Source organism: Pseudophryne corroboree, chromosome 3, assembly GCF_028390025.1.
Source record: "Pseudophryne corroboree isolate aPseCor3 chromosome 3, aPseCor3.hap2, whole genome shotgun sequence".
Taxonomy (NCBI): Eukaryota; Metazoa; Chordata; class Amphibia; order Anura; family Myobatrachidae; genus Pseudophryne; species Pseudophryne corroboree.
Window position 1 is genome coordinate 126,967,250 of NC_086446.1, and position 20,175 is coordinate 126,987,424.

Consider the following 20,175-nt stretch of genomic DNA (forward strand, 5'->3'; position numbering starts at 1 on the left):
CGGGCCGCTACTTCCTCACAATCCACCACTGTACCAGACACTTCATCTGATGAGGATGGCGCATACACTGACCCCACAGACACTTACTATGATACTTCAGATGGGGAGGGACGGTCACAGGTGGATGTTCCTGATTTGATTGAGGCTATCGGGTTGATTCTTCAAATTTCTGTTGAACCTGAGCCTGTGTCTAAAAATCCGGACAGATTTAAACAGAAGAAAGTGGTTAAACAAGTTTTACCTCATTCTCAACACCTGGAACGTCGGGAATCCTGGGAAAATCCAGGAATAAAGTTCACGCCACATAAGAAAATGTTGGCTCGCTATCCTCTCTGCGGAGCTAAGTAAAAATTGGGAAACTCCTCCGCCTGTAGATTCCCAGGTTGCAAGACTGATAGTTTCCTCAGCTCTGCCAGTGACTACCGCCACCTCTCTGAAAGAACCGACGGGTAGACGTGTGGAGGGTTGTTTAAAGGCGATTTACATCCTAACGGGGGCTGTGCATAGGCCAGCCATTGCAGCGACATGGGCTGCTGAAGCTGTTGAAGCATGGGCTCAGGAGCTGGCGGCACAGCTACCTTCCGACACTTCTGATCATGCTAGACAATGTCTCACATATATTACCACGGCTTCTCACTATCTTAAGGAGGTGGCTTCCGATGGGTTGCTGGCGGCCGAGGCTGTGACTACGTCCATCTTGGCTTGACGTATCCTTTGGTTGAGATCCTGGTCTGTGGATCCGGATTCTAAGAAAACCCTGGAGGTACTTCCTTTCAAAGGAGACATTCTTTTCGGAGAAGACCTCAATAAGATCATGGCTGACTTAGCTTCTGCTAAAACAGCTTGCCTACCGAGTTCGGCGCCGAAGGCTAAAAGTACCTTCTCTGGCTCCTTTCGTCTTCCAGGAAAGGCAAAAGGTCAGGCGTACCCGAAACAAGCTCTTACTTCCAAACTTGCTAAGCCCAGACCCAAGCGGGCCTGGGCTGCCCATCAGCCTGATTCCAAAACCGATAAGCCTGCCGCATGACGGGTCGGGCCTTCCTCTGGGGGATCCCAGGGTGGGGGGGCCAACTTCTAGGGTTTATCCAGGAATGATTGAAGACTACTTCCGATGCCTGGGTATGGTAAGTCGTCACTCGAGGTTACGCCGTATCCTTCAAGAATCGTCCCCCTCATCGATTTTGCCTGACAGACGTCCCTTCGGATCCGGTGAAGGCGAAAACTTTTCATTTGGTGGTACAGTCCCTCCTGGACACAGGAGTGGTAGTACAGGTGCCTCTGTCTCAGAGAGGCAAGGGCTACTATTCACTGCTGTTTCTAGTCCCGAAACCGAACTGGTCCTCGCGGCCCATTCTCAATCTTAAGTCTTTGAACAAGTATGTGAGGGTCTCCAAGTTTTGTATTGAAACTAAACGCTCTATTGTTCTGGCCTTGGAGCATGGGGACTATATGGTCTCCCTGGACATACAGGATGCCTACCTGCATATTCTTTTTGCAATGTCTCATCAGCAGTACCTGAGGTTTGCGGTGGGCAACCTTCATTACCAGTTTCGGGCGTTACCCTTTGATTTAACAACGGTACGTTCTTACCATTAATCTCGTTTTATACATCCATCCTAGACAACTTGTTGTTAACATGTTATTAAGATTACTTTTACTGTTGTTCTTCTGTGATCTTTCCAGGTTTTGCTTACACAAGAGTGCATCGTGTGTAAAGGGCCCTACACATTAGGCGTTATGCCGCCGAGGTGCCTGACGGCCGATATGGGTGGGGGGAGGAGGAGAGGAGTGATGGGTGTGTGAAATGTCTTCACTCCCCCCGTCACCCGACCCCATAGCAATGCATGCTAATATGGACGAGATTGTCCATATTGGCCTGCATGTATAAGCGACCCAACACCAACCATGAACGAGCGCAGGGCCGCGCATCGTTCATCGTTGGTGCCTTCACACTGTTCATATTCAGTGAAAACGCCTAATGTGTAGGGTCTATTGTTATTCTAGAAACTGACATAATTTCTGCTTCTTCTGGATGATTGATGTACTAATTTCTGTGCTTTCCACAGTGCCGCATATGATACAGTTCTAGAGAGACATGTTGCTATCAAAAAGCTGAGTCGGCCCTTCCAGAACCAAACCCACGCTAAGAGAGCTTATCGAGAGCTTGTACTCATGAAATGTGTCAATCACAAGAATGTAAGTCTTTCAGGGTTTGTTTTCATTTTTGTTTGAATCCCACATTTGTTTGTATCTCCTAACAAGACGGACACACTTGTTACACACTAGCAGCACTCCCCGTAACACAGTACGCCTCAGTGTGCAGTCCGCACAAAACTTTTTTTCAGGTTTTAGCAAGCAATTACAGGCAGCTTTAAATTGAGATATATGCTGTCTCTTCTTCCGTTTTAGGGGACAATTCGTTCTGACCATATCGCTGGCACCTTGCAATTGCTAACATCACAGATATTCCCTCACACCCCATAGAGATGGGCAGGAAAATATGCATGCAGGGCTTCAGGATTCACGAATGATATGCCTAGCCTCACATCGATCAGAGATGAATTGCTCCCATATGCCCCTTATGTTATATTTCTCATCCTAGAGGATGCTGGGGACGACATCAAGACCATGGGGTATAGACGGGATCCGCAGGAGACATGGGCACTCTAAAGACTTTTCATTGGGTGTGAACTGGCTCCTCCCTCTATGCCCCTCCTCCAGACCTCAGTTTTAGAAATGTGCCCAGGTCGACTGGATGCACTCTGAGGAGCTCTACTGAGTTTCTCTGAAAAGACTTATGTTAGGTTTTTTATTTTCAGGGAGATCTGGCATCAGTCTCCCTCCTTCGTGGGACTGAGGGGGCAGAAGCAGAACCAACTTCCTCAGAGTTTCATGGCTCTGCTTCTGGCTGACAGGACACCATTAGCCCCTGAAGGGAACTGACCGCTAGCCGTGTCTAGATGCTCACTCCCACAGCACGCCGTCAACCCCCTCACAGAGCCAGAAGTCAGAAGACAGGTGAGTATGACAAGAATGATCTTCAATCAAGTAAGTGACGGCTGAGGTGCGGCTGGCGGGAGGGCAGCGCGCCATTGCTGCCCACACACACAGACACTGCAGGATGCGGGGCGCCCTGGGCAGCAGAAAAATACCTCAAACTGGCTAAAAGGGGGTATAAGATGCCGCTGGCACAGCCCTACCCCTGCCAGTATAAATAATAAGTCAATATACTGAGTGTAAGGACGTGCCATTGTGGGGGTGGAGCTTCTTCCTCAGGCAGCCAGCACACTACTCGGCGCCATTTTCTCTCTCTCCTCAGGCTGCAGAGAACATGCTGGTCCTCTCCTCCACTTCTGACAAGTACAGGGTGCTATAAAGGGGGGGGGGGGGGTTGCACAAAGCGATTGTGGTGCATTTGATAGTGTATATTACTATTTAAAAGCGCTTTTGGGCTGTGGACATACTGTATTCACAGGCAATACTGGCGCTGGGTTTGTTAAATGGCTGCTCCTATCCTGTGTCCCTTTGTCAGATTTTACTGTGGGTCTGTCCCCAAAATAAGTCCCAGTGTGTCTGTGAGTGTGGTGTACACGTGTGAGGCATGTTTGAGGCAGGGATTTCCTCCCTGGAGGAAGCCATTTTAGGGACACAGAGTTGTAATGTGGTGGCGCTACCGGCACACCAAGAGCCTGCATGGGTGAAAGAGCTACATGACAGTATGCATCTGATTAACCGTAGATTGGTTAAGTCTGAATCTAAGAATGCATGGTGGAGAAAATCTGTGGAAGATGTGATTTTTCAGGATGCTGTTATTCCTTATGCGGGCGGCCCCTCTGGGTCACATAAGAGACCTTTTGCAAATATTGTGAACACTGATACCGACACAGATTCTGATTCTTGTGTCGACAATAGTGATCCAGAGAGATAGATCATAAATTGGCAAAAAGTATACAATATATGATTGTGGCTATAAGGGATGTGTTGGAGGTTACAGAAAGCACTCCTGTACCTCAGGAGAAAGCTTATTTATGTAAGGAAAAGAAATCCAAAGTCACGTTCCATCCTTCACACGAACTAAATGCTCTTTGAAGGGATGTGGGTGAATCCTGATAAAAAATGTTGTATTCCCAAAAGGATTCACATAGCTTATCCTTTCCCGGTTGAAGACAGGAAAAAATGGGAGTCACCCCCTGTGTTAGACAGTGCACTTTCCAGGTTGACAAAGAAGGTAATTCTCCCTTCTCCTGGCACGGCTTCTCTTAAAGAGCTGGCAGACCGCAAAATGGAAATGACATTGAAATCCATTTATGTTAACAATGGTACACTGCTCAGGCCCACTATTGCCTGCGCATGGGTGAGTCGCGCTATTGAAAAATGGTCATAAAGCGTGTCATCAGAAATTGACACGATTGATAAAGATGAGATACTCCTTAAGTTAGGGGATATAAAGGACACTGCCGCCTACATGCTGGAAGCAATGATGGATATTGGACTCTTGAGTTCACGAGCCGCTACCATGGCAGTATCGGCTAGGCGGGCGTTATGGATTCGCCAATGGAATGCGGATGCAGATTCCAAAAGAAACATGGAGGCTCTCCCATATAAAGGTGAGGCCTTATTTGTTGATGGCCTGGATGCGCTAGTCTCGGCGGCTACCGCAGGTAAGTCAACATTTCTCTAACGTCCTAGTGGATGCTGGGAACTCCGTAAGGACCATGGGGAATAGCGGGCTCCGAAGGAGGCTGGGCACTCTAGAAAGATCTTAGACTACCTGGTGTGCACTGGCTCCTCCCACTATGACCCTCCTCCAAGCCTCAGTTAGATTTCGTGCCCGGCCGAGGTTGGATGCACACTAGGGGCTCTCCTGAGCTCTTAGAAAGTTATAGTCTTAGAATTTTTTTTTTTTTCAGTGAGACCTGCTGGCAACAGGCTCACTGCAGCGAGGGACTAAGGGGAGAAGAAGCGAACTCGCCTGCTTGCAGCCGGATTGGGCTTCTTAGGCTACTGGACACCATTAGCTCCAGAGGGATCGACCGCAGGCCCAGCCTTGATGTTCGGTCCCGGAGCCGCGCCGCCGTCCCCCTTACAGAGCCAGAAGCAGGAAGATGGTCCGGAAAATCGGCGGCATGAAGACATCCTGTCTTCACCAAGGTAGCGCACAGCACTGCAGCTGTGCGCCATTGCTCCTCATACACACTTCACACTCCGGTCACTGAGGGTGCAGAGCGCTGGGGGGGGGCGCTCTGAGGCAGCAATAAAAACACCTTGGCTGGCTAAAATACCTCAATATATAGCCCCTGGGGCTATATATGAGGTAAATACCCCTGCCAGAATCCCAAAATAAGCGGGAGAATAGGCCGCGAAAAAGGGGCGGAGCCTATCTCCTCAGCACACTGGCGCCATTTTTCCCTCACAGCTCGGCTGGAAGGAAGCTCCCTGGCTCTTCCCTGCATTTCTACAATACAGTAAGAGGGAAAAAGAGAGGGGGGGCACTAAATTGGCACTGTATACAGTATAAGCAGCTATTAGGGACATAACTCAGTTAGTCCCTGTATATATATAGCGCTCTGGTGTGTGCTGGCATACTCTTACTCTGTCCCCCCAAAGGGCTTTTGTGGGTCCTGTCCTCTATTTGAGCATTCCCTGTGTGTGTGGAGTGTGTCGGTACGGCTGTGTCGACATGTTTGAGGAGGATAATGATGTGGAGGGGGAGCAGATGCCTTTAGCAGAGATGTCACCCCCTGCGGGGCAGACACCGGAGTGGATGGTATTATGGCAAGAAATGAGTGCACGTATAGACTCCTTACATAAAAAATTTGACGACATGCCGACTGTGGGACAGCCGAGTCTTCAGCTCGTGCCGGTCCAAGGGTCTCAAAAGTCATCAGGGGCTCTAAAACGCCCGTTATCTCAGGTGGCACAAGTAGATGTCGACACGGATACTGACGCCAGTGTCGACGACGATGAGTCAAATTTAATGCCCGTTAAGGCCATTCGCTGCATGATTGAGGCAATGAAAGAGGTGTTAAATATTTCTGATTTACATCCAGGTACCACAAAAAAGGGTATTATGTTTGGGGAGAAAAAACTACCTGTAGTTTTTCCCCCGTCAGATGAATTAAATGAAGTGTGTGAAGAAGCGTGGGCTTCCCCTGATAAGAAATTGGTGATTCCTAAGAAATTACTAATGGCGTTCCCTTTCCCGCCAGAGGATAGGTTACGTTGGGAAACACCCCCGAGGGTGGATAAAGCGCTCACACGTTTGTCAAAAAAGGTGGCACTACCGTCCCAGGATACGGCCGCCCTTAAGGAACCTGCTGATAGAAGGCAGGAGGCGATCCTGAAGTCTGTATATACACACTCAGGCATTATACTCAGACCAGCAATTGCGTCAGCTTGGATGTGCAGTGCTGCCGCTGCATGGTCAGATAACCTGTCAGAAAATATTGACACACTAGACAGAGACACGATCCTGTTAACAATTGACCATATCAAAGACTCAGTCTTATACATGAGAGATGCACAGAGGGAAATCTGCCGGCTGGCATCTAAAGTAAGTGCACTATCTATCTCTGCTAGGAGATGCTTATGGACTCGCCAGTGGACTGGAGATGCAGATTCCAAAAGGCACATGGAAGTTTTGCCTTATAAAGGGGAGGAATTATTTGGGGATGGTCTCTCCGACCTAGTTTCCACAGCAACGTCTGGGAAGTCAGCATTTTTACCCCATGTCCCCTCACAGCCTAAGAAGGCGCCATTTTATCAGGTTCAGTCCTTTCGATCCCAGAAAAATAAGCGGGGAAAAGGAGGGTCTTTTCTGTCTAGAGGCAGGGGAAAAAGGCTGCAGCAAACAGCAGGTTCCCAGGAACAAAAGTCCTCCCCCGCTTCCTCTTCCAAGTCCGCCGCATGACGGTGGGGCTTCACAAGCGGAGCCAGGTAAGGTGGGGGCCCGCCTCAGGAATTTCAGCGATCAGTGGGTTCGCTCACAGGTAGATCCCTGGATCCTTCAAATAGTATCTCAGGGATACAGGCTGGAATTCGAGGCGATTCCACCCCGCCGTTTCCTAAAATCCGCCTTGCCGATTGCTCCCTCAGACAGGGAGGCAGTGCTAGCGGCAATTCACAAGCTGTATTCCCAGCAGGTGATAATCAAGGTACCCCTACTTCAACAAGGCCGGGGTTACTATTCCACACTATTTGTGGTACCGAAACCGGACGGTTCGGTGAGACCCATTCTAAATTTGAAGTCCTTGAACACATACATAAAAAAATTCAAGTTCAAGATGGAATCGCTCAGGGCGGTTATTGCAAGCCTGGACGAGGGGGATTACATGGTATCCCTGGACATCAAGGATGCTTACCTGCATGTCCCCATTTACAATTCTCACCAGGAGTACCTCAGATTTGTGGTACAGGATTGCCATTACCAATTCCAGACGCTGCCGTTTGGACTCTCCACGGCACCGAGGGTATTTACCAAGGTTATGGCGGAAATGATGATACTCCTTCGAAAAAAGGGAGTTTTAATTATCCCATACTTGGACGATCTCCTAATAAAGGCACGATCCAAGGAACAGTTGTTAGTGGGAGTAGCACTATCTCAGGAAGTGCTGAGCCAGCACGGTTGGATTCTGAATATCCCAAAGTCACAGCTGGTCCCCACGACACGTCTAATGTTCCTGGGAATGATTCTGGACACGGCCCAGAAAAAAGTGTTTCTCCCGGAGGAGAAAGCCAGGGAGTTGTCTTCTCTAGTCAGAGACCTCCTAAAACCAAAACAGGTATCGGTGCATCACTGCACGCGGGTCCTGGGAAAGATGGTAGCTTCTTACGAAGCAATTCCATTCGGCAGGTTCCATGCCAGAATCTTTCAGTGGAACCTGTTGGACAAGTGGTCCGGATCGCATCTTCAGATGCATCGTTTAATAACCCTGTCTCCACGAACCAGGGTGTCTCTTCTGTGGTGGCTGAACAGTGCTCATCTTCTGGAGGGCCGCAGATTCGGCATACAGGACTGGGTCCTGGTGACCACGGATGCCAGCCTACGGGGCTGGGGGGCAGTCACAAAGGGAAGAAATTTCCAGGGACTATGGTCAAGTCAGGAGACTGCCCTTCACATAAATATTCTGGAACTAAGGGCCATTTACAATGCCCTAAGTCAAGCAAAATCCCTGCTTCTACACCAGCCGGTGCTGATCCAGTCAGACAACATCACGGCAGTCGCCCATGTGAATCGACAAGGCGGCACAAGAAGCAGGACAGCGATGGCAGAAGCCACAAAAATTCTCCGATGGGCGGAGAATCATGTACTAGCACTGTCAGCAGTGTTCATCCCGGGAGTGGACAACTGGGAAGCAGACTTTCTCAGCAGGCACGACCTCCACCCGGGAGAGTGGGGACTTCATCCAGAAGTCTTCAAAATGATTGTAAATCAATGGGGTCGTCCACAGGTGGACATGATGGCGTCCCGCATAAACAAAAAACTAGAGAAGTATTGCGCCAGGTCAAGAGACCCTCAGGCGATAGCGGTGGACGCCCTAGTGACACCGTGGGTGTACCGGTCAGTATATGTGTTCCCTCCTCTACCTCTCATACCAAAGGTACTGAGAATAATAAGAAAGCGAGGAGTAAACACAATTCTCGTGGTTCCGGATTGGCCAAGAAGAGCGTGGTACCCGGAACTTCAAGAGATGATCTCAGAGGACCCTTGGTCCCTGCCGCTCAGACAGGACCTGCTACAGCAGGGCCCCTGCCTGTTCCAAGACTTACCGCGGCTGCGTTTGACGGCATGGCGGTTGAACGCCGGATCCTGAAGGAAAAGGGCATTCCGGAGGAAGTCATTCCTACGCTTATTAAAGCCAGGAAAGATGTTACGGCAAAACATTATCACCGCATATGGCGGAAATATGTTGCATGGTGCGAGGCCAAAAAGGCCCCAACAGAGGAATTTCAACTGGGTCGATTTCTACATTTCCTGCAAGCAGGAGTGAATATGGGCCTAAAACTAGGCTCCATTAAAGTACAGATCTCGGCTCTGTCGATTTTCTTTCAAAAGGAACTAGCTTCAGTACCTGAAGTTCAGACATTTGTGAAAGGAGTGCTGCATATTCAGCCCCCATTTGTGCCTCCTGTGGCACCGTGGGATCTCAACGTGATGTTGAATTTCTTGAAATCACATTGGTTTGAGCCACTAAAAACCGTGGATCTGAAATATCTCACGTGGAAAGTGGTCATGTTATTGGCCTTGGCATCAGCCAGGCGAGTGTCAGAATTGGCGGCTTTATCATGTAAAAGCCCTTATCTGATTTTTCATATGGATAGGGCAGAATTGAGGACTCGTCCCCAGTTTCTCCCTAAGGTGGTGTCAGCGTTTCACCTGAACCAGCCTATTGTGGTGCCTGCGGCTACTAAGGATTTGGAGGACTCCAAGTTGCTAGACGTTGTCAGGGCCCTGCAAATATATGTTTCCAGGACGGCTGGAGTCAGAAAATCTGACTCGCTGTTTATCCTATATGCACCCAACAAGCTGGGTGCTCCTGCTTCTAAGCAGACTATTGCTCGTTGGATTTGTAGTACAATTCAGCTTGCACATACTGTGGCAGGCCTGCCACAGCCTAAATCTGTCAATGCCCATTCCACAAGGAAGGTGGGCTCATCTTGGGCGGCTGCCCGAGGGGTCTCGGCTTTACAACTTTGCCGAGCAGCTACTTGGTCAGGGGCAAACACGTTTGCAAAATTCTATAAATTTGATACCCTGGCTGAGGAGGACCTGGAGTTCTCTCATTCGGTGCTGCAGAGTCATCCGCACTCTCCCGCCCGTTTGGGAGCTTTGGTATAATCCCCATGGTCCTTACGGAGTTCCCAGCATCCACTAGGACGTTAGAGAAAATAAGAATTTACTCACCGGTAATTCTGTTTCTCGTAGTCCGTAGTGGATGCTGGGCGCCCATCCCAAGTGCGGTCTATCTGCAATACTTGTACATAGTTATTGTTAACTAAATCGGGTTATTGTTGAGCCGTCTGTTGAGAGGCTCTATCGTTTCATACTGTTAACTGGGTTTCATATCACGAGTTGTTCGGTGTGATTGGTGTGGCTGGTATGAGTCTTACCCGGGATTCAAAATCCTTCCTTATTGTGTACGCTCGTCCGGGCACAGTACCTAACTGAGGCTTGGAGGAGGGTCATAGTGGGAGGAGCCAGTGCACACCAGGTAGTCTAAGATCTTTCTAGAGTGCCCAGCCTCCTTCGGAGCCCGCTATTCCCCATGGTCCTTACGGAGTTCCCAGCATCCACTACGGACTACGAGAAACAGAATTACCGGTGAGTAAATTCTTATTTTTTGCCCTTTGCGCCTGCACCGGCAAAAAAGACCAATCACCCGCAAATGCAGTCCTTTCGGCCCAATAAATACAAAAAGATGAGAGGTTCCCCCTTCTTTGCAGGAAGGGGAAAGAAGCCCACACCGGCTCCAGGTTCCCAAGAGCAAAAGTCTACCCTTAATTCTGCCAAATCCCCAGCATGACGCTGGAACTCCCTTGCGGAAGGCCGCTCGGGTGGGGGCACGTCTCAAACTGTTCAGCCAGGATTGGATTCTGTCTGGCCTGGACCCCTGGGTGTTGCAAATAGTATCCCAGTTTCAAGACGTTCCCCCATGCCGATTTTTCAAATCGACCTTGCTAGCTTCTCCGCTAGAGAGAGAAGCAGTAACAGCGTCAATCCAAAAATTATGTCAAGACCAGGTCATAGTCCTGGTACCGTTGTCACAACAAGGGTGGGGTTTTTATTCAAGCCTCTTTGTTGTTCCGAAGCCGGACGTCTCGGTCAGACCGATCCTAAATCTAAAAGATCTGAATTTCTTCCTGAAAGGGTTCAAGTTGGAATCACTTCGGGCGGTGATTGCCAGTCTGGAGGAGGGGGACTACTTGGTGTCGGTGGACATAAAGGATGCTTACCTGCATGTTCCTATTTATCCTCCTCACCAGGCTTATCTGAGATTCGCGATTCAGGATTTCCATTACCAATTCCAGACGTTACTTTTCGGTCTCCCCACGGCGCCGAGGGTTTTCACCAAGGTGATGGTGGAGATGATGGTCCTCCTTCGTCATAAAGGAGTCAATATAATCCCTTATCTGGACGACCTCCTGATAAAGGCGAGATCCAGGGAGCAGTTATTACAAAACATATCCCTCTCCCTGTCAATACTCCAACAACACGGGTAGAACATAAATTACCCAAAGTCACAGTTGGAACAGACAACAAGGTTGTCTTTCCTCGGGATGATTCTGGACACAGAAGTTCAGAGAGTATTTCTTCTGCTGGAAAAGGCTCTGGAAATCCAGAAAATGGTAAAACAGTTAATGAAACCATAGAGTGTGTCGAACCATCGGTGCATTCGGTTGTTGGGGAATATGGTGGCCGCCTACGAGGCCATACAGTTTGGCAGTTTCCATGCCAGAGTATTCCAGTTGGACCTGTTGGACAAGTGGTCGGGGTCACACCTACACAGAAAGATAATCCTGTCGTCAAAAACCAGGATTTCTCTAACGTCCTAGTGGATGCTGGGAACTCCGAAAGGACCATGGGGAATAGCGGCTCCGCAGGAGTCTGGGCACAACTAAAAGAAAGCTTTTAGACTACCTGATGTGCACTGGCTCCTCCCACTATGACCCTCCTCCAAGCCTCAGTTAGATTTTTGTGCCCGGCCGAGCTGGATGCACACTAGGGGCTCTCCTGAGCTCTTAGAAGAAAGTATATTTTAGGTTTTTTTATTTTACAGTGAGACCTGCTGGCAACAGGCTCACTGCAACGAGGGACTAAGGGGAGAAGAAGCGAACCTACCTGCTTGCAGCTAGCTTGGGCTTCTTAGGCTACTGGACACCATTAGCTCCAGAGGGACCGACCGCTTGGAACTGGCCTTGGTGTTCGGTCCCGGAGCCGCGCCGCCGTCCCCCTTACAGAGCCAGAAGCAAGAAGAAGTCCGGAAAATCGGCGGCATGAAGACTTCTGTCTTCTCCAAGGTAGTGCACAGCACTGCAGCTGTGCGCCATTGCTTCTCTTACACACTTCACACTCCGGTCACTGAGGGTGCAGGGCGCTGCGGGGGGGTGCCCTGAGCAGCAATAAAAACACCTTGGCTGGCAAAACAATCACAATATATAGCCCCAGAGGCTATATATGTGATAATTACCCCTGCCAGAAGCCTTAAAAAAGCGGGAGAATAGTCCGTGAAAAAGGGGCGGAGCTATTCCCCTCAGCACACTGGCGCCATTTTTCCCTCACAGTTCCGCTGGAAGGAAGCTCCCTGGCTCTCCCCTGCAGTCTACACTACAGAAAAAGGGTAAAAAAGAGAGGGGGGGCACTAAATTTAGGCGCAGTAAATATTATAGCAGCTATAGGGGACATAATTCAGTTAGTCCCTACAGTATATAGCGCTCTGGTGTGTGCTGGCATACTCTCTCTCTGTCTCCCCAAAGGGCTTCTGTGGGGTCCTGTCCTCTGTTTAGAGCATTCCCGGTGTGTGTGCGGTGTGTCGGTACGGCTGTGTCGACATGTTTGAGGAGGAAAATTATGTGGAGGCGGAGCAGATGCCTGTAGAAGTGATGTCACCCCCTGCGGGGCAGACACCTGAGTGGATGGTTTTATGGAAGGAATTACGTGCAAGTGTCGACTCCTTACACAAAAAATTTGACGACATGCCAAATACGGGACAGCCGGCTTCTCAGCTTGTGCCTGCCCAGGTGTCTCAAAGGCCATCAGGGGCTCTAAAACGCCCGCTACCTCAGATGGCAGACCCAGATGTCGACACAGATACCGATACCAGTGTCGACGACGAGGAGTCTAATCTAATGTCCACTAAGGCCATTAGCTGCATGATTGAGGCAATGAAAGAGGTGTTACACATTTCAGATTTAAACCCAGGTACCACAAAAAAGGGTATTATGTTTGGGGAGAAAAACTACCCGTAGTTTTTCCCCCATCTGAAGAATTAAATGAAGTGTGTGAAGAAGCGTGGGCTTTCCCTGATAAGAGATTGATAATCTCAAAAAAATTACTAATGGCGTTCCCTTTCCCGCCAGAGGATAGGGCACGTTGGGAAACACCTCCTAGGGTGGATAAAGCGCTCACACGTTTGTCTAAAAAGGTGGCACTTCCGTCTCCGGATACGGCCGCCCTGAAGGAGCCTGCGGATAGAAAACAGGAGGCAATCCTGAAGTCTATATATACACACACAGGCATTATACTTAGACCAGCTATTGCGTCAGCATGGATGTGCAGTGCTGCCGCTGCGTGGTCAGATTCCCTGTCAGAAAATATCGACACCCTAGACAGGGACACTATTCTGCTAACCATAGAGCATATAAAAGACTCAGTCTTATACATAAGAGATGCACAGAGGGAGATCTGCCGGCTTGCATCTAAAATAAGTGCATTGTCCATTTCTGCTAGGAGAGGCTTATGGACCCGGCAGTGGACAGGGGATGCAGATTCCAAAAGGCACATGGAAATTTTGCCTTATAAGGGTGAGGAGTTATTCGGGGATGGTCTCTCGGACCTCGTTTCCACAGCGACAGCTGGGAAGTCAGCATTTTTACCCCATGTTCCCTCACAGCCTAAAAAAGCGCCGTTTTATCAGGTACAGTCCTTTCGGACCCAGAAAAACAGGCGAGGAAAAGGCGGGTCCTTTCTGTCCAGAGGCAGAGGTAGGGGAAAAAGGCTGCAACAAACAGCTAGTTCCCAGGAGCAAAAGTCCTCCCCCGCTTCTTCCAAGTCCGCCGCATGACGGTGGGGCTCCACAGGCGGAGCCAGGTACGGTGGGGGGCCGCCTCAAAAACTTCAGCGATCAATGGGCTCGCTCACAGGTGGATCCCTGGATCTTTCAAGTAGTATCTCAGGGGTACAAGCTGGAATTCGAGGCGTCTCCCCCCTGCCGTTTCCTCAAGTCAGCCTTGCCAGCAACTCCCTCGGACAGGGAGGCTGTGCTAGAGGCAATTCACAAGCTGTATTCCCAGCGCGTGATAGTCAAGGTGCCCCTACTTCAACAAGGACGGGGTTACTATTCCACACTGTTTGTGGTACCGAAACCGGACGGTTCGGTGAGACCCATTTTAAATTTGAAATCCTTGAACACATACATAAAAAAAATTCAAGTTCAAGATGGAATCGCTCAGGGCGGTTATTGCAAGTCTAGACGAGGGGGATTACATGGTATCCCTGGACATCAAGGATGCTTACCTGCATGTCCCCATTTACCATCCTCGCCAGGAGTACCTCAGATTTGCGGTACAGAATTGCCATTACCAATACCAGACGCTGCCGTTTGGTCTGTCCACGGCACCGAGGGTGTTTACCAAGGTAATGGCGGAAATGATGATACTCCTTCGAAGAAAGGGAGTTTTAATTATCCCATACTTGGACGATCTCCTAATAAAGGCGAGATCCAAGGAGCAGTTGTTGGTAGGAGTAGCACTATCTCAGGAGGTGCTACACCAGCACGGTTGGATTCTAAATATTCCAAAGTCACAGCTGGTTCCGACGACACGTCTACTGTTCCTGGGAATGATTCTGGATACAGTCCAGAAAAAAGTGTTTCTCCCAGAGGAAAAAGCCATGGAGCTGACGTCTCTAGTCAGAAACCTCCTGAAACCAAAACAGGTGTCGGTGCATCACTGCACGCGAGTCCTGGGAAAGATGGTGGCTTCTTACGAAGCAATTCCTTTCGGCAGGTTCCATGCCAGAATCTTTCAGTGGGACATGTTGGACCAATGGTCCGGATCGCATCTTCAGATGCATCGGCTAATAACCCTGTCTCCAAGAACCAGGGTGTCTCTACTGTGGTGGCTGCAGAGTGCTCATCTTCTAGAGGGCCGCAGATTCGGCATACAGGACTGGGTCCTGGTGACCACGGATGCCAGCCTTCGAGGCTGGGGGGCAGTCACACAGGGAAGAAACTTCCAAGGACTATGGTCGAGTCAGGAGACTTCCCTACACATAAATATTCTAGAACTGAGGGCCATTTACAATGCCCTAAGTCAGGCAAAATCCCTGCTTCAAAACCAGCCGGTACTGATCCAATCAGACAACATCACGGCAGTCGCCCATGTAAACCGACAGGGCGGCACAAGAAGCAGGACGGCGATGGCAGAAGCCACAAGGATTCTCCGATGGGCGGAAAATCACGTGTTAGCACTGTCAGCAGTGTTCATTCCGGGAGTGGACAACTGGGAAGCAGACTTCCTCAGCAGACACGATCTCCACCCGGGAGAGTGGGGACTTCATCCAGAAGTCTTCACACTGATTGTAAATCGTTGGGAACGGCCACAGGTGGACATGATGGCGTCCCGCCTAAACAAAAAACTAGAAAGATATTGCGCCAGGTCAAGGGACCCTCAGGCGATAGCGGTGGACGCTCTAGTGACACCGTGGGTGTACCAGTCGGTTTATGTGTTCCCTCCTCTGCCTCTCATACCAAAGGTACTGAGAATAATAAGAAGACGAGGAGTAAGGACAATTCTCGTGGTTCCGGATTGGCCAAGAAGAGCGTGGTACCCGGAACTTCAAGAGATGATCTCAGAGGACCCATGGCCTCTGCCGCTCAGACAGGACCTGCTGCAGCAGTGGCCCTGTCTGTTCCAATACTTACCGCGGCTGCGTTTGACGGCATGGCGGTTGAACACCGGATCCTAAAGGAGAAAGGCATTCCGGAGGATGTCATTCCTACGCTGATTAAAGCCAGGAAAGATGTAACTGTTAAACATTATCACCGCATATGGCGGAAATATGTTGCTTGGTGTGAGGCCAATAAGGCCCCAACAGAGGAGTTTCAGCTGGGTCGATTTCTGCACTTCCTACAGGCAGGAGTGTCTATGGGCCTAAAATTAGGCTCCATTAAGGTGCAGATATCGGCTCTGTCGATTTTCTTCCAAAAAGAACTAGCTCACTACCTGAAGTTCAGACATTTGTAAAAGGAGTGCTGCATATTCAGCCCCCTTTTGTGCCTCCAGTGGCACCCTGGGATCTCAACGTGGTGTTGAATTTCCTAAAATCACATTGGTTTGAACCACTGAAGACCGTGGATCTTAAATATCTCACGTGGAAAGTGGTCATGTTATTGGCCTTGGCTTCGGCCAGGCATGTTTCAGAATTGGCGGCTTTGTCATGCAAAAGCCCTTATCTGATTTTTCCATATGGATAGGGCAGAATTGAGGACTCGTCCCCAGTTTCTCCCTAAGGTGGTATCAGCTTTTCACTTGAACCAACCTATTGTAGTGCCTGCGGCTACTAGTAACGTGGAGGATTCCAAGTTGCTGGACGTAGTCAGGGCCTTGAAAATTTATGTTTCCAGGACGGCTGGAGTCAGGAAAACTGACTCGCTATTTATCCTGTATGCACCCAACAAACTGGGTGCTCCTGCTTCTAAGCAGACTATTGCTCGCTGGATTTGTAGCACAATTCAAGTCTTTGGGGAGTTCCTCAAATAGACATGATGGCGTCTCGTCTCAACAAGAAGCTTCAGAAATACTGTTCCAGGTCAAGAGACCCTCAAGCAGTAGCAGTGGATGCACTGGTGACCCTGTGGGTGTTTCCGTCAGTGTATGTTTTCCCTCCACTTCCGCTGATCCCAAAAGTACTCGGGATCATAAGAAAGACAAGGGTTCGAGCAATCTTCATTGCCCCAGACTGTCCAAGAAGGGCTTGGTACCCAGATCTTCAGCAGCAGGGACCGTGTGTGTACCAAGACTTACCGCGGCTACGTTTGACGGCATGGCTGTTGAGCGCCGCTTCCTAGCCAGGAAAGGTATTCCTAAGGAGGTCATCCCCACCCTTATTCAGGCCAGAAAGGTAGTAACGTCAAAACATTACCACCGTATTTGGAGAAAATGTGTCTTGGTGTGAATCCAAGAAAGCTCCTACGGAAGAGTTTCACTTAGGACGTTTTCTCCATTTTTTGCAGGATGGTGTGGAGACGGGCCTACGATTGGGATCAATCAAGGTCCAGATTTCGGCCTTGTCAGTGTTCTTCCAAAAACAATTGGCCTCTCTTCCAGAGGTTCAGACCTTCATGAAAGGGGTTCTGCACATCCAGCCTCCATTCGTGCCTCCAGTGGCACCATGGGACCTTAACGTGGTATTGCAGTTCCTTCAATTGGATTGGTTTGAGCCTCTACAAAAGATAGAGTTGAAGTTTCTCACTTGGAAAGTGGTGATGCTTTTGGCATTGGCATCCGCAAGGCGGGTGTCTGAATTGGGGGCCTTGTCTCACGAGCCCTTTCCTGATTTTCCATGAAGATAGGGCAGAGTTGCGGACTCGCCAACATTTTCTTCCAAAGGTGATTTCTGCTTTTCACATAAATCAACCTATTGTGGTGCCAGTAGTTACTGACACATTCACTGATTTAAAGTCTCTAGATGTGGTTAGAGCTTTGAAAATCTATGTTGCTAGAACAGCTCGTATACGGAAAACAGAGGCTCTGTTTGTCCTGTATGATCACAACAAGATTGGCTGTCCTGCTTTCAAGCAGACTATTGCATTTTGGATTAGAAATACCATTCAGCAAGCTCATACTACGACTGGATTGCCGTTACCGACGTCTGTAAAGGCCCACTCCACTAGGAAGGTGGGCTCATCCTGGGGGGCTGCCAGGGGGGTCTCGGCATTACAACTTTGCCGAGCAGCTACTTGGTCAGGGTCAAACACATTTGCTAAATTCTACATGTTTGACACCTTGGCCGATGAGGACCTAAAGTTTGGTCAATCGGTGCTGCAGGGTCATCCGCACTCTCCCGCCTGTACTGGAGCTTTGGTATAGACCACATGGTCTTGATGTCATCCTCAGCATCCTCTAGGACGTATGAGAAAATAGGATTTTGATAACCTACCTGTAAATCCTTTTCTCTTAGTCCGTAGAGGATGCTGGGCGCCCATCCCAGTGCGTACTTTACCTGCAGTTTTAGTTATTACAGTTGCACAAGTTGTGTTATCTTGGTTTCAGCATGTTGCTGCAATTAGTTCATGCCTGTTGGCGTGTGTTATGTTGAATGCCATGTGTGCGGCATGGTTGAGGGTGTGAGTTGGTAGATATCTCACCACTAGTTAAGTAATTCCTTTCCTCGAAATGTCAGTCTCCCTGGACACAGTTCCTACAACTGAGGTCTGGAGGAGGGTCATAGAGGGAGGAGCCAGTTCACACCCAATGAAAAGTCTTTAGAGTGCCCATGTCACCTGCGGATCCTGTCTATACCCCATGGTCTTGATGTTGTCTCCAACATCCTCTACGGACTAGGAGAAAAGGATTTACCAGTAGGTTATCAAGATCCTATTTTCAACCCACTGCGGGAAGCCTTATAGCCATCTTTCCAAATATCTATTGTTAATATTGCATTCTCTTTTTTTTTTTTTTGTTTCCTCAGATAATTGGACTCCTAAATGTCTTTACACCACAGAAATCTCTGGAAGAGTTTCAAGACTTGTAAGTCTTGTAGTGGATTTAGAATTTCCTAAACATAACTTGATCTTTCTGCTGCGGGGTACACTGGGCTCCACAAGGAGTGTAGAGTAGGATCTTGATCTGAGGCACCAACAGGCTAAAAGCTTTGACTGTTCCCAAGATGCACAGCGCCGCCTACTCTATAACCCCGCCTCCGTGCACAGGAGCTCAGTTTGTAAGTTGGTGCTATGCAGTAAGCAGGCAATCAAAAGGAGGGCTGCTATTGCAGCCCATATTATAGCTTAATTCAGAAGAAAAGAAGAAATTTTGAAGACTTCAAGGGCTGCAGCTTTTATGTGTGTCAGATAAACATCCTTTGCTAGAGCTCCATCACTCCCCCAGCGGCGCTGTATACTCCCGTGCCCTTGTTGCCGGGTAACTACAGCGGAGGCTCTGGTGTCCTTCTGTTAGTCACACACACTCGCCGCTGACCTCTGGGATCGCGTGGCCGCAAGTACAAGGGAAGGTAAGGGCTCTTTGGCCTGCTGTTACTGCGATCTGGCGCGGACGTGGACACAGTAAAGGGCACCTGCTCCATTAGTCACAGGTGGCGTTTTTTCTCTTATAAAAACACTTTTTTAACAAGCCCGCGGCGCCCGGTGGGGAAGCCAGCCAGGGGATAAGGCCTAACCTGTAGCCCCTCCCCAGCCCCAGAGAGCCATTTGTGTAAATGTTCCTGCCCTGGGGCTGCATATCTCTCCCTCACTCCCTGTCATCCGCCATCACAACGGAGCTGCGCTGTTCCTGGGACCGCTGGGGCAAATCTTCCTCTGTAAAGCCGCCTGCTCGCCAGCGCTGTGCATTATACAGGACACTAAAGTATTCTACCTGTGAAGGGACAGTGTTAGTTAAGAAAGTGTGCATACATAAAGGGCTGTGTGGTACAAACGCCCTGTGATATACATCCAGTATCTACTGTGTTTTGTTAGATCTACTGTTTACATATATAGCTATACTGAGTATTACTTTGTATTGCTAGTCCAGTGCAGTTTTATGGTTGTATAATTTCTGCATGGTACGCTTGTGACTATATATGTGCGTGTGCATGTAGCTGCTGCGTGGCTGCCATCTCGGGTATTTCACTCAGCTTGCTACTCCTATATTCTGTAACCTGAGGGGCTAAGTGTGTCAGGTTTTCTGAATAATATAGGTATTTCACAAGATATGCTTGCTGTGTATCTTTGTTCTTTATTCTATCTATCTATCTTTCTCTTACATCCTAGAGGATGCTGGGGACTCCGTAAGGACCATGGGGTACAGACGGGCTTCGCAGGAGACATGGGCACTCTCAAGACTTTAGATAGGTGTGCACTGGCTCCTCCCTCTATGCCCCTCCTCCAGACCTCAGTTAGCTCCTGTGCACAGAGGAGACTGGGTGCACTACAGGGGAGCTCTACTGAGTTTCTCTGTAAAAGACTTTTGTTAGGTTTTTTTATTTTCAGGGAGCACTGCTGGCAACAGGCTCCCTTCATCGTGGGACTGAGGAGAGAGAAGCAGACCTAATTAAATGATAGGCTCTGCTTCTTAGGCTACTGGACACTATTAGCTCCAGAGGGTCGGAACGCAGGTCTCACCCTCACCGTTCGTCCCGGAGCCGTGCCGCCGTCCTCGTCACAGAGCCGGAAGATAGAAGCTGGGTGAGTATGAGAAGATAAGAAGACTTCAAAGGTGGCTGAAGACTTCAGATCT

At 49.3% G+C, this 20,175-nt stretch overlaps 1 protein-coding gene across 5 annotated transcripts in view; it reads left to right on the top strand.

Annotated features, from left to right (window-relative positions):
• Positions 1-20,175, top strand: part of LOC135054957 (mitogen-activated protein kinase 8) — a 276,217-nt gene that overhangs the window by 145,758 nt on the left and 110,284 nt on the right. For all 5 annotated transcript variants that reach the window (XM_063958458.1, XM_063958457.1, XM_063958459.1 and 2 more), the window contains 2 exons: positions 2,067-2,196; positions 18,410-18,468. In XM_063958458.1, the coding sequence (XP_063814528.1) occupies positions 2,067-2,196; positions 18,410-18,468 (189 nt within the window). The remainder of the gene's footprint in view (positions 1-2,066; positions 2,197-18,409; positions 18,469-20,175) is intronic.